The 14,243-nt window shown below is 35.3% G+C and overlaps 1 protein-coding gene across 1 annotated transcript in view; it reads right to left on the bottom strand.

Annotated features, from left to right (window-relative positions):
• Positions 1-1,878: 1,878 nt before the first annotated feature.
• Positions 1,879-14,243, bottom strand: part of LOC123561722 (uncharacterized) — a 42,278-nt gene continuing 29,913 nt past the window's right edge. Inside the window, exon 9 of the mRNA XM_053552968.1 lies at positions 1,879-7,160. Coding sequence (XP_053408943.1) covers positions 7,137-7,160 — 24 coding nt within the window. The 3' untranslated portion in view covers positions 1,879-7,136. The remainder of the gene's footprint in view (positions 7,161-14,243) is intronic.

Here is a 14,243-nt window from a genome sequence, read left to right as displayed (position 1 = left end):
ATCCAACAGTCTATGTTATTGTGTAAAAGTTCAACAAAATCTCCCAGATAGTTATGGAGAAGAGTTATGTGTAAATGCATGCATGAATGAAATACTTCAATTCCTTGATATGACATTTGTCAACAAAGTTGATTCTTCAAGACAGACGTGACAAATTCAATTTTACTGGAGAAGTTTATGTTGTGTTTTGTCTTACCAGTGACGAATGCATTAAACCTAAGATTCACTCAAAGGACATACCAGTACTTAGTGCAAGGTAATAGAGCATTAGTTTGAGACCAGTCTCAATTTGTGGACTGGCCATTGGTCCTTTTACAATCTGTGCTTATAATAAACCAATCAAATGTTTAGACTTTTCTAGGAACTTAATTATATAACCTTTGACCCAGATTTTGCTTGAAAAATGACCAATCACTAGGTTGCATTCTCAGAATGGTTTACAATGTTATTTTTATAAACTTGGGCCATGGTGTTAAGTACACTCAACAAAATTCCTAATCGATCAGTTTATATTGTATTACTGTTTTGTTAATAATGCATGTATTTACAAGAAATTTCACATACCGACATTTGAATAGGTACTACAGCTAATTATTTTCAGCTGACTCACGGCCAACGTAACTGCATTAGATGTTTTGACCAATATAGCATATTTTGCATGTGCACCAATATGTAAGTGCTAATGAATACTTTTGGCATAACTGACGAAAGTCCTACTAGAAAAACATATATCATCGTGAAATTGACACAATAACAACGCGCCCTGGCTGTTGGAATTTTACAACAAAATTCAAAATCGGTCACTTCTACGAATTGTACTTGGGTTAAATTTTGCCAAAAGAGCGCGGATGGTAGATAACCAACGACTGAAGGTTCTTGTAAATGGAAATAAGGTTAAACAGCAAATAACCATCAAAGTAACAGCTACAAACAAATTATATTGAAATTCTTTTGAAATTGCAAAAATAATTACACACGTGTCGTAAATGTGTCCCGGCTAGCAACATTCAGACAGGTCGGTCACGTTGCTTGTGTCAATTTCACCATGATATGTTTTTCTAGTAGGACTTTCGTCAGTAATGCCAAAAGTGTAAACAAACATATTCATGTTGGTGCACATGCCCTGCATGATTGTGCAAAATATGCAATATTGAACAAAACGCCTTATGCAGTTACTTTGGCCAGGAGTCGCCAAAAATAAATTAATAATTAGCTGCAGTACCTATTCAAATGTCAGTATGTGAAATTTCGTGTGAATACATGCATTATTACTAAAATAGTAATACAATATAAACTGACCGATTAGGAATTTTGTTGAGTGTAGTATAATATGATCAAAATAATGTATATAACTGTGGATATCATATCCATTACATCGCGTTATCATTGCCAATTTCTGGTCATTTTCATATTAACCTTTGTCATGCTGGACATGATTTATTCTGCCTTTGCGACCAGTTCAGCCTACACATCCATGCAGTCTGATCATGAGCTGCACTGTTCGCCTTTCAGTTAGTATCTTTTTGGTATGCACCCCCTTTCAAGTTCCAAATTGGAAGATGGGCTAGTTCATTACAGAAATTTAGCAGGGTAAGGGCTAAACTTTAGACTGAAAATGAATAACACTGTATACTTCATCTTTGGCTAAAATCTTGTCAAAATACATCTGGCAAGGAAAATAAAAGATATTTGCCAATTTATTCCTTTCAGACCAGACTTTACTACAGCCACTTTCTTCAGATTTCTGACTGTTAAAACACTTTCCTTACTTATAGCTAACAACTCCACAAACACAAGAGAGTGATTTATACAGAATCCTTTTCCCCTTGCCTAGCGTAGCCTAAAACTGAGACCTAGCTCCATTGATAACAACACAGATTCATACTTATACTTTTAATAGGAAAACAAACATCAAGAATCATTCAAAATTCATAATCTATTTATATACTAACATACAATCATATTATGTACAATGAACACTCTGCCATGTTTGTTTTCTATTCTGCTGCCTTCTTTTAAAGTGACTTCTTATCATGTACAATAGTCTTCACAATTACACTTTGTTCTTTCTTGCACTTTTTTACTCCCATTCTTTACTTCAAACCTGAATCTTCTATCCTTTACTTCCAACGATAACTTCAGATCAACTTTCGCTCTTAACTTCAGGTTCAAGGGTTATAAAACTAAACTGGGAACCAGTCCATGAATAAGACTTAGCCATTGGTCAGTTTCAATGCTGTCCTGAAAAACAACCAATCAGCTTCACCAGTTTTGAGACTTCCAATTTTAAGTTTTATAACCTCAAACCCAAAATTAATCTTCTCCAAGGTGCTTTTAGCTTGGTTGCTCAATAAACCTATAACACTTTCATAACAATTTGTACTTCATCAAACTTCAGGTGAGACCCTATTCCAATCATATCACAGTTAGCTTTATTTAAAGGTCTTACAATCATGTTAGATTGATGTGAAACATAAAAATACCTAACAAGTATCAGTCACTAACATAATGGTACAGTACATGCCTATTTGGCAAAAACATACAGAATTTGTATTTTTGACCAGAAACTATTTGTCCCATCTTGACTTAAAGCTGCCTTCCAAAAATTCCCACACACTAATATGACCATCATGCATAACACATTTTTCTGGGTAGCAACAATGTTATAAATTCATTAACGTTGTAAAATTTTCATGCTATCTGTTGGATTTTTACAATATACCTACAAAATTTTAATTTTCTTTCTAAAATACAGCCTGTATTTCACTAATTTCAAAAGCATGTTTTCAACTCCCATTGGATATCGAAAAAATTTCAATGTTGCAACTACATGTTTTAGTTGCAATGTGCATCAAAAGATTTACCATTTGATGCCTTCATCTCTCTTGGATTTTGCCAGACTGGATCACATTTGTCACAAGCACCTAGTGGGCTCCAACTTAAAATCTGACTGGCAAATTACAGTAGTACTCGAGCATAATACAACATTGCGGATCAAGGTAATGTAAAAATAATCCTATAGTACTGTAGTTAACAGGTCTGCAAAAACCAAGTTTCAAAAAACAGCTATAATGGTTGACATGATCAAGCACATATCCTGACTGAGAAAATTCAATTTTTAAATGGGATGTCAGTGACGTTACAAGAAATTTTACTCTAGAATATTCAGACAGAGTTTTCCAAAGTTAGGTAGAGAATACTGTCGAAAACTGGAACTTACAATGCACCTTTTTCTGCGATAAAAACTGACTTAAAATATTTAACAAGAGCTCGTAGAACACGAAATTCCCCCTTGATGCATTCAGTAACTATACAGGTAACAGAAATTATTTAGTCATTGTGTACTTGGCATTTGACATCCTAACCTAAAATCAATAACAAGATCTCAAAGAACACGAAATGCCCCCCTTGATGCCAGACTTCTGGGAAGTCGGGGATCTGACAGACAATTTTTGATCGCATAATTTTAACGTGGTCCGCCTTTTTTCAACACAGATGCGGTCCGACTGAACAGCATTTATTATATTCCGAGACAAAATGGCGTTATTAATAAAATACCGGTGCAAAATCTAGAAATTAGTGAAAAAACATGCCTGCCGAATGTACAGAAAGCAAACATGAGTTCGAAATGAAGAGGTTCTATCTTAATATAAATGATAAATGGCGAAGATTTGTGCCATGCCTAGCTTGTAAAATGGCGTATTAAAATGAAAGTTTAAGGAGGCTCTTTTGGTTCTGCATTACAAGTTCATTTTTGGTCCGGTTGATTGTTTTTTTAGGTGTGGCGGATTTCTAGACATTACCAGACCAAATGTTCAGCCTCTTTTTCCAACTTTCTGGAAGTCTGTGATGCTGTCATTAACTGCACAGTCAACAGAAATTATTTGTTCACTGTGCACTGGACAATTGATGTACTGACCTAAAATCAATAATTATGGGTCACAAGTGACCTTCGTATTAAATATGATCTTAGACCAAAACATTCTCTAGTTATTTGGCAAAAAGTTTTACTGTTTTGGGTCAATGTGACCTTGAACTTTGACCTACTAAACTCAAAATCAATAGGGGTCATCTGCTGGTCATGATCAACATCCTTATTAAGTTTAGTGATGCATAAGCATTCTGCAGTTATCTTCTGAAAATAGTTTAACTGTTCTGGCTCACTGTGACCTTGACCTTAGACTTACTGACTTCAAAATCATTTGGGGTTATCTGCTGGTCATGACGAACCACCCTTTCAACTTTCAAGATCCTTAGCCTAACTGCTCTCGAGGTATCATCTGGAAACTGTTCCGAGTCACTGTGACCTTGACCTTAGACCTACTCAACTCAAAATCTATAAGGCTCATTTGCTGGCTATGATCAACCTCCCTATCAAGTTTCGTAATCCTAGGCCTAAGCATTCTGAAGTTCACCCAAAAACGGTTTCACTGTTCTGAGTCACTGTGATCTTGACCTTTGACCTACTGGCCTCAAAATCAGCAGAGGTCATCTGCTGGTCATGACAAACCTGCCTATCAACTTAATAGATCCTACGCTCAAGTTTTCTTGAGCTATCATCTGGAAACTGTTTAACCGTTCCGGATCACAGTGACTTTGACCTACTGACCTAAAAATCAATAGGGGTCATCTGCTGGTCATGATCAACCTCCCTATCAATTTTCATGACCCTAGACTTGAGCGTTCCTGAGTTTTCATCTGGAAACAGTTTAACTGTTCCAGGTCACTGCAACCTTTTTCTTTGGCCTACTGACCTCTGAATCAATAGGGGTCAACTGCTGGTCTTGACCAACATCCCTATCAGCTGTCATAATTTTAGGCCCAAGCGTTCTTATCATCCGGAAACAGACTGGTCCAACAGACCTGCCAACCAACATCTGCAAAACAATATACACCTTCTTCTTCAAAAGGGGCATAATTACACAAATAAAAATAATTGTCAGAACAATGTAAGAAAACATAATTTTTAAAGATCTCATATCAAATCTAATACAAATACATAAATAAGCAATAACAAATCTACTTTTTTTTTTTGGAATGAAAAAAAATCAACACTGAAGTCTTGAAAAAATAATTACATTATGCAGAGATAACACATGTTTTTCATATTTTAACATGGGAAGAATCCTGAGCAATGGTTCGCTGATGAGGTCACCAACACTAACAGGAACAAGAGCTTGTATAACATGAAATGCCCCCTTTGATGCATTCAGTAATTGCACAAGGAACATAAATTATTGAGTCACTGTACACAAAAGTTCTACTGTTCTGGGTCAATGTTACCTTTACCTTTGACCTACTGATCTCAAAATCAATAGGGGTTATCTACTGGTCATGATAAACCTCCCTAATAAGTTTTATGATCCTAGGCCCAAGTGTTCTTAAGTTATCGCCAGAAACAGTTTAACTGTTCTGGGTCAATGTGACCTTGACCTTTGGCCTTCTAACCTCAAAATCGTTAGGGGTCAACTGCTGGTCATGACCTGGTGAACTTGCCTATCAACTTTCATGATCCTAGACCTATGCATTCTTGAGTAATCATCCAGAAACCTTTTAACTGTTCCAGGTCACTTTGACCTTGAACGTTGCCCACAACATCAATAGGGGTCATCTGCTTGTCATGATTAACCTCCCTATCAACTTTCATGATCCTAGGCCTAAACGTTTTTGAGTTATCATCCTGAATCATTTTAACTGTACCGGGTCAATGTGACCTTGACCTTTGACCTACTGATCTCAAAATCTTCCGGGGTTATCTGCTGGTTATGACAAACCTCCATATCAATATTCATGATCCTAGGTCCAAGTGATCCTGAGTTATCATCCTGAAATGGACTGGTCTACATACCGATTAACCATTTTTTTTACAGACCAACATCTGCAAAACAATATACTCCTCCTTCTTCGAAGGGGGGCATAAAGTATGTATTAATTCTATTCTAACATGAAAAAAATACTTGAAAAGCTTAAGAAAAGGAATATTACATGGATCAGCATTCATTTCCTCTTATACTTGTTTTAATTATGCATATAAGGCCCGTTATATATTTACCTTCTGTCATGAAAGGCTCATATATAGAAAGGTCTCCTTTTTAATATTGTTTCTATGTTTTCTCATTCTCTGGAAAAATGGAGTCCATTCAAAACATCTGTTACAAGTTCTGCTTAAGCCCATGTTTGTACTTTCCATTAGAAAGACAATCAATTTTTCATGACAATAAATTTCAATTTAATTTGTAATCACACACAGTCTTATTAAAAGTTTAGGACTTCCTCAAAAGATAAATTGAATACAGTTCACAGCAAAACTATTTGTTTTAGTTCTTCATCTTGAATTGAGACCAACCATATCAGCATACAAACATAAAGGGTAACTAACTGTTGGAAAAATATACACTTTTTTTTTTTACATCTTTCATCATTAAAAAATAATCTCTAAGCTAATCAGAATGTTAATAACTCAATCTGATATCACAGTGGAAGGTCTCATTATGTGTTTGTGGGTGGGTGGGGTGGGTCTGAAGAAAAGCCTGCTTACAACACATATAATAGTTATGATAATTTTTTTGTCTCTTTAACCTTCAGACACAAGGCCATTTGCTCTAACATAATATGTACAATTTACTCTGTAATAATCTTCAATGGATTTCTCCAAATAAAGGAATGAATTTATTATACATTTATACATTCACAATGTATCACAAGTTGCGATTTTTGAAAGGTTTTAACAGAAAATTTCAATTATTGTATAAACTAAATGAACAATTTACCTTAAAACAAAAAATAAAACATGCTTTTTGCCCCATAAAAGACTAGAACACCTTTAAGTAATATGCTTAACATCTGTACACTTTTTTAGAGGATCATAAAGTTAAAGTTTACTTGCCCCTATTCACATACATGTAAAACAGAATAAGCAACTAATGTACAGAATTATCATTTTATAAAGTAGTCTTGCATCCGATTTACCAATCTTGTCATAATGTGTAGTCTAGCATGAATGCCTGAGCTGGATACATTACACAGCATATTATTCTGTGTATATTTTAGCTGTCCTTTTACATGGCATATACCAGCTGTGTACATAACAAATGTCCATATTTACAGCACATACTGGCCATTTGATGAGGATTACATCAGGTTTTACGAATGTTGTCCCACTGAAAGAAGAAAAGAAAAAGTCTCAATTGGGGAAAAACAGCAGATATACATGTACAGAGCAGAAATAATAAGCTTATAAAAGGGAAGTTAACTAACCTGCTAAATACAGTCTGAGTCAAAATCTTATGTGGGGTCACCTGTATTAAGCAACCCTATCATTAACAACACCATTAAACCCTGCCCAAAGTTTTATCTATATTCTTGCATAAAATCTACTTTTTTCACTGGATCCACCCATTTATTAATGGGAGAAAAGTTGTGTGCAAACATGGCAATTCATATGCTATTAATACAGAATTTTTATTTTAGAAATTCTTTTCCAGGGACAGACATTATACCTTGCGCAGATGGAAATCTGGTCCTGGTTCACAAAACATTTTCAGTCTCAGCTGTGTTTGATAATGATACTTTATTTGCCATTTATATCTAAATAGCATGTTAAAAACTAAATTTTAAGTCAATAACTATTTTCCAGTGGCTATTCAGTATTAATGGTCAGTCTCAGTTGGAATTTAATCTTTAAGTTTTAGTGAAATTGATATTACAATTTCAAACTCAAGCTGAGACCGAAAAATGTTTTGTGAACACGGGGCCTGAAATCTGTGTATTGTCTCTTCCGTAATAACCTCTATCTCATCCACAGTATGTTTTGCTGTATCAGTTACCAACCCAAAATGCACTGCTTCCAACAATGTGCACACTCACTTCTCCTTCTGTTTACCCCCCTTTTTTTGAATATTAAGTCATTCAATTTTTGTTGATAACTGTGAATGTATTGAATCGCATGTAACTTGTGCAATTATTTGTCTTTAGGAATCATTTTTTAAATTAATGTTTTTGGAAAGTATCAGTCGCTACGTTTTTATCTAATTCCTTGCAGAATTCATATATTACTTTTATTACATACTTGTTTCTATTCCCCGTTAAGTTACACTGGTACCGGAAACGTCAGTATTTTTCCATACACTGACGCCTGAATTTCATATTGGGTGCGTGATGTAATTCAGTGTGTGTTGTTGCATTATTTTTTTTTTTATTTAGTTCATTATTGTCAATCCTATTCAAGCTATTGAACATATTTATGATATTTACATAATATTTATACGATGTGTAGATGCATATGTAATAAAAAGGTTATTATCTTTGCATCGGGAAATATGCACTCGTTCTTCAGTGGAAGAATATTGCGCTCCTAAAGTCGCGCAATATTTCCGCTGAAGAACTCGTGCATATTTCCCGATACAAAGCTAATAACCTATAAATATTAAATCTTGAAAGCTATTCACTACATTCGTACTCATCTGTAAATCCATTCGTACTTCAGTACATGCATGCTTTCGGTAGTGTTGTTGATATCTGGACCCTAGTTATGGACATTTAAAACAAGTTTACCATTTCCAAGAACAACAAAATGGGAATTAAAAAATGTACCAAAATTGTTAAGTCATTTCATATGAAAACCATACATTTAGTCTTCGTGTCATGTTTTTTTATGCAAGAATAGCAACAATACACATCTGTTTTGTGTATTAACCTCTGCAGAAGCCCTTGGGATATATTTGTGACCTCAAGCTTCAGTCTTGGTCACAGACATTCCCACGGGCTTCCATATAGATGTTAACACTAAAAAAAAACGTGTATCATCCCTACATAAACACATTCTGTTGAGTTTTAATTATGCAACAAGCGACCACATGAAAATGGCCCCTGCCAGTCAAATCAAATTGTCAGCACAGGTATCTATTAATACTTGTTTACAAAACTTCCTGCACCTAGCTAATTAACAATTCTGTTCATGGGATATAACAGGTACTTTAAAAAACATACTATTTTTGATATTCTATATTGGCTATATTATTACAACAGTTTTATTATAGTATATAGGTTATAAAGTCAGTCAGTATGTTTTAAAGGGAGTAATAGTAGAACAATAGTCTTACAATGACTGAACATTTGAAGTGTTATATACACTATAACCTTCATTAAAAGAGTATTCAATAAATCAAAGTTACTTCCCTTACATTCATTAAGTTACATTTCTGGTAACTTTTGCAAAATCATGTTGTCATCGAGCAAGTTGAGTATTGTTGATGTTCTGTCAGTGTTTTCTCTATGTTTAGTCATGTTGACATTCTGTCCTGTTGATAAAATGTCAGGTCGATGTGGTGTCATGTCGACAAAATGTCAAGTCCATGTTTTGTCATAAAACATGTTTCAAGTACCTATGTGTAACAGTTCAACATAATTATTAACTGCGTCTATATTTTCCCAAGGTTATTAACAGACCATTCTATTAGTTGAATTACTTTAAGTGACTCTCTCAACATTTTATTAGTAACAACTAAATCTACATTTTGAAGATAACTGCATAAAGCTGGAAATTGAGGTTTTATTTTCAATAAAGCTTAAGTTTGAAACAGTATTTGAGCAATGTAATGACAATCAGTTTACCTAAGCAGTGCTCCTGGTTTCCATACCAGTACTGACCTGTCCATAAATATGAAAACCTCCACACATACGTCAGAGTCCGGAGATGAAATGATATCAGACATAAGTTTTGTCAAATGACCTCAAAGAACTTTCACTTCATCTTGATTACACTATCAACCTTTCGCTTGATACTATCATGCAATCAACTTCTCACTTGATACCAGGGCTCCGGAAATTTGCCAGTTTGTCAGTTTTGGACAGATTTTTTACTTTTAGGATGGCCATCCCACATGACCTTTTGGTACCATACACACAGAAAATTCGATCTCAGCATTTACATAACATACACATTTGGTCCATGGCAGAGTACTCTAAAAATAGAGTGTTACAAATATAGTGTATAATGGTAATACGGTGAGTGGGGTAATGCCAATGTCTTGATTTCATTTTGGACTGACTGAGTTTTAAAAAATTTTTGAAGCCCTGCTTGATACAATGACACTGTCAACGTCTCACTTGATAAAATCATACTTTCAACCTCTGGCTTGATACAATCTCACTATCAATCTCTCACTTGTTAATTATGATCAAGCCCTCTTTTGCTTGATAACCTCTTCCATGGAAGGTTTGTACTGTCAACCGTTCAAAATTAATCCACCAAATCCTGTAAACTGTGGATAAATAAACCTTGCTCTTTGTATACATGAGGAACCTTAATGTCAGACAAGTTTCAACCTCTGGGGAGATATCATATTCCACAAGCCATAGGAGAGGTAGATTCACCTTCTATCCATATGATGTATATAATAAGCTTATTTTTTAAACCAGGATTAGGCTTACCTCTTTTCTAGCAAAGTCTCTTGGAAGTTCTTTCACATTATTGGTTACATTTCCATTTGCCCCGTGTGTCACCAGGAACCCGGAGCAACTTTTCCTTATCTTGAGAGTTTATTCGTGACAACCCGGCTGCGATGTGAAGGCATGTGTCTCCTGAGCGTGCTTGCTCTTGCAGTATGGCTCGTCGTCTGTCAGCAGGGAATCTGTTGAGAAATTCTTGCACAAGGTTGAGATCACGAGTTTCCAATGCCAACATGAATGGAGTTTTGCTGCTAGCCTGTTCCTAAACATGAGGATTTGAAAAAATTGGTAAGAACATATACTTAACTGGAATAAAACAACAAAACCGTAGCAATGATACATTTAATCTGGCAAGCATTGGTTTGAATGTTTTAAGGCTCATAGCCTTGTCTCTCTTACGAATACCAAGGTTCAGAATTATAAAACTGAATTTGGAAAACAGCCAAAACTTCTGACTAACTGGTTCCCAACAATGAGATCAGTTTTGGTTTCCTGGTGAAGTGGGTTGGGAGGTACTATTAATGGTTTCAATTCAGGATTTGTTTTCAGAAACTTAACCATGATTTTCCCATGATACTCAGTGCCTAACTTCATAAAGGAAATTCAAAATGGCAATAAACTATGAGAAGTGCAAACTATATTACAGGGTATCCCAACTCAACAGTTACATAACATTTAATAATAAAGATTGCATAAGGGACTAAAGTGCATCATCTGTAAACCAGCAATTACTGGTACATTTGTTTAAGCACACACTAAAAATGTCGTTAATGTTAACTCATACTCTTGCTGTTCATAAGTAAAACCTTACCCTTAGACTGATATCAGCTCCCTTATTGATCAACTCCAGGATCACCTGTCTACAACTGTTTATGTCGGTGTGTTGTTTCAGGGCCAAATGAAGGGCAGATAACTCTGTAAATATAATGTATATTTCCAGTAAGCATGATTTGTTCCTCAAAAAACTATTTTCAGATTCAACATAATCAGTAGAATGAGACTCAGAGCAATTTCTAAAATGTAAGGGTCATTACTTTGATACCCAAGAAATGTTCTCAAGGGAAGTTTTGACTGAAGTAATTAGTCCTCCAGCTACAGATTCAAGTGAGAAGTTGTCCGTACTTGCTGATAGTAGCTAGGTTAATTCAGTAAAAAGGTCCAGACGATAGCTATTGTATATGTAACTAAATATGTAGCTAAAGATACCAGTAATTGACCCATAATAACAAAGGGAATTTCCCCTGTGATTATGAATACTTACTTTATCTGTAAGTTTCAGCCCTTAACAGAGCTAACATAAGGGAGCTCAGGGTATATTGCTTTCTGTGTTAAATGGGAAATGCCAAAATCATATATACAAAGAAATTACATCACTTGATGAAAATAATATTCATGAAGGGCTCACTAAAAGAGTGAAGCCAGTGTTGAATAAGCAGTAATTATTTCTCAAAAGCTACTAAAGACACAACTGGAAAATACAAAATGTGCACATACTATCTCCATGGCTGAACAAGTTGATGTTTGGGTTTGTGGAGATTTTGACAGCAATAAACGCACAATACATAGCCATTCATCTCCCTTCATTGCTGCGAGGTGTAAGGGTGACCGCCATATATACTCATCACGATCTGTATACAGCTGAAGTATAAACAATCACTTTTCAAGATCTGAGAAAAGCATGCTAAATTCAGACAAAACTAGGCAAAAAAGGTCTGGTAATGAAATAACAAACAAAATTTTAATTAACAATTACAAAAATTGTTTACTGTAAAAATTGATAAGATCATTGGTCAAGGTGGGTCAGTGGAGAGTCTGTGACGTTTCTATAAGCATACTCTAGAGTAAAACTCTCTGCGCTGCATAACTGACATATCTAATCTACTTCAAGTAATATCTCTTTAATAAACTTTGTAGGCTGGATGCGGCAACAGAAAGCTTAGAAAATGACTAAATATCTCCTATTTTTGTATAAATCAAATGTCTCAAAACACTGAATACATTTGATGTGAATGGTATCCCAAATCTACCATAAGAGCAGCACCATGAGAAAACCAACATAGTGGGTTTGCAACCAGCATGGATCCAGACCAGCCTACACATCCGCACAGTCTGGTCTGGATCTGTGCTGTTCACTTTCAAAGCCTACTTGAACTGGAGAAACTGTTAGCGAACAGCATCGATCCTGACCAGGGTGCGTGGATGCCCAGGCTGGTCTGAATCCATGCTGGTCACAAACCCACTATGTTGATTTTCTCATGGCGCGGCTCATAATCTTTATTTCTTTACCATTACTTTTTACTGCTGACACTTTTCTGGAAAAACATACTTACAGTTCCTTGAATGTTTGGATCTGCTCCATTATCCAGTAACCATCCAATAAATGGGATATTCCTTTGTAATACCGAAAGAAACAAAGGTGTCTGAAACACAGAATATTATTTTGTCCTGACTGCATGTTTAGCTCAATAGGAACCATTAAATTTTCTGAATACCAATCAAAAATGGGAGTATGAAGAGGTGTCTGGTAATATAAAAATGCAACTTTTGTGAAAATGGTACAGATTTTTAAAACCAGATTTGTATGCTCAAGTTGCTGTTGCTATACATTATGCCAAACAGCACAAATTAATAAAAAAAAAATGTAAAAATGTTTACTCTAAAACCCCTGAAGAAAGCTTGGGAATTATATATATAGCAATGTTACCATTTATTTCCCTCATTCTATCAAAAAACACATATGATTCTTGCAACATGGAATACCTGAATGAGATGCAGTGTTACTAAAATCTACTTTTAAGATTTAAAGCTTTACCGGAGGTTTACCAGTAGCAACATTGATTTCTTACACAAAATGCCAACTGAACTATGGCAAGGTAGCTTTTGAGACTGAACTCTGACCTCTATTTAAGTTACTTTGGAACCAGGAAGAAAAGGAACCAGAACAAGAGCTGTCTGATGACAGCACACTCAACTATTCGAAGAATTGATTGAAGAATGGGGTCAAAATATTTCCACAGATATTCAGACAAAAGAAAAAAATACATTAGACAAACAATGTTCCTGTATTTGTGGATTTCGAGAAGTCTTGCACTAAATGGCAATGTGTGAACCAATTTCAAACTCCAAAAATGGCCATAATTCAGCGAAAATAGTTGTCAGAGTTATGTACTCTTGCCTACAGATGGAATTGAAAACCATACATTTAGTCTTCGTGTCATGTTTTTTATGCAAGAATAGCAACAATACACATCTGTTTTGTGTATTAACCTCTGTAGAAGCCCTTGGGATATATTTGTGACCTCAAGCTTCAGTCTTGGGCACAGACATTCCCACGGGCTTCCATATAGATGTTAACACTAAAACAAGAGATCACAGAGTGATCTTGGCGCCCACCAATGTGCCATTTTTGAGTATTCCAAATTTCAAGACTTACTGACCAGCTCAAGGTCAAATTTCAGTTCCGTACACAACACTCTGCATGTGGTCCAAATTCGAAAGCTGTAGCTTGAGAAATGTGAAAGTAGGTCACTAGATCAATTTCAAGGACAAAGTTCTTTGTACACAAAACTATGCATGTGCATCAAGTTTGAAGGCTGTAGTTAGAGAAATTTGAAAGTAGGTCACTAGGTCAATCTTAAGGTCAAAGTTTATTTCGGAACACAAAACTATGCAAGTGGTCCAAATTTGAAGGCTGTAGCTTGAAAAATGTGAAAGTAGGTCACTAGGTCAATGTCAAGGTCAAAGTTTGTTTCGGTACACAATCCTATAGATGCATGTGGTCTAAATTTGAAGCC

Source organism: Mercenaria mercenaria, chromosome 10, assembly GCF_021730395.1.
Source record: "Mercenaria mercenaria strain notata chromosome 10, MADL_Memer_1, whole genome shotgun sequence".
NCBI classification, from domain to species: Eukaryota; Metazoa; Mollusca; class Bivalvia; order Venerida; family Veneridae; genus Mercenaria; species Mercenaria mercenaria.
The sequence above is the reverse complement of the archived record's forward strand: the minus strand, read 5'-3'. Positions and strand labels throughout refer to the sequence as shown.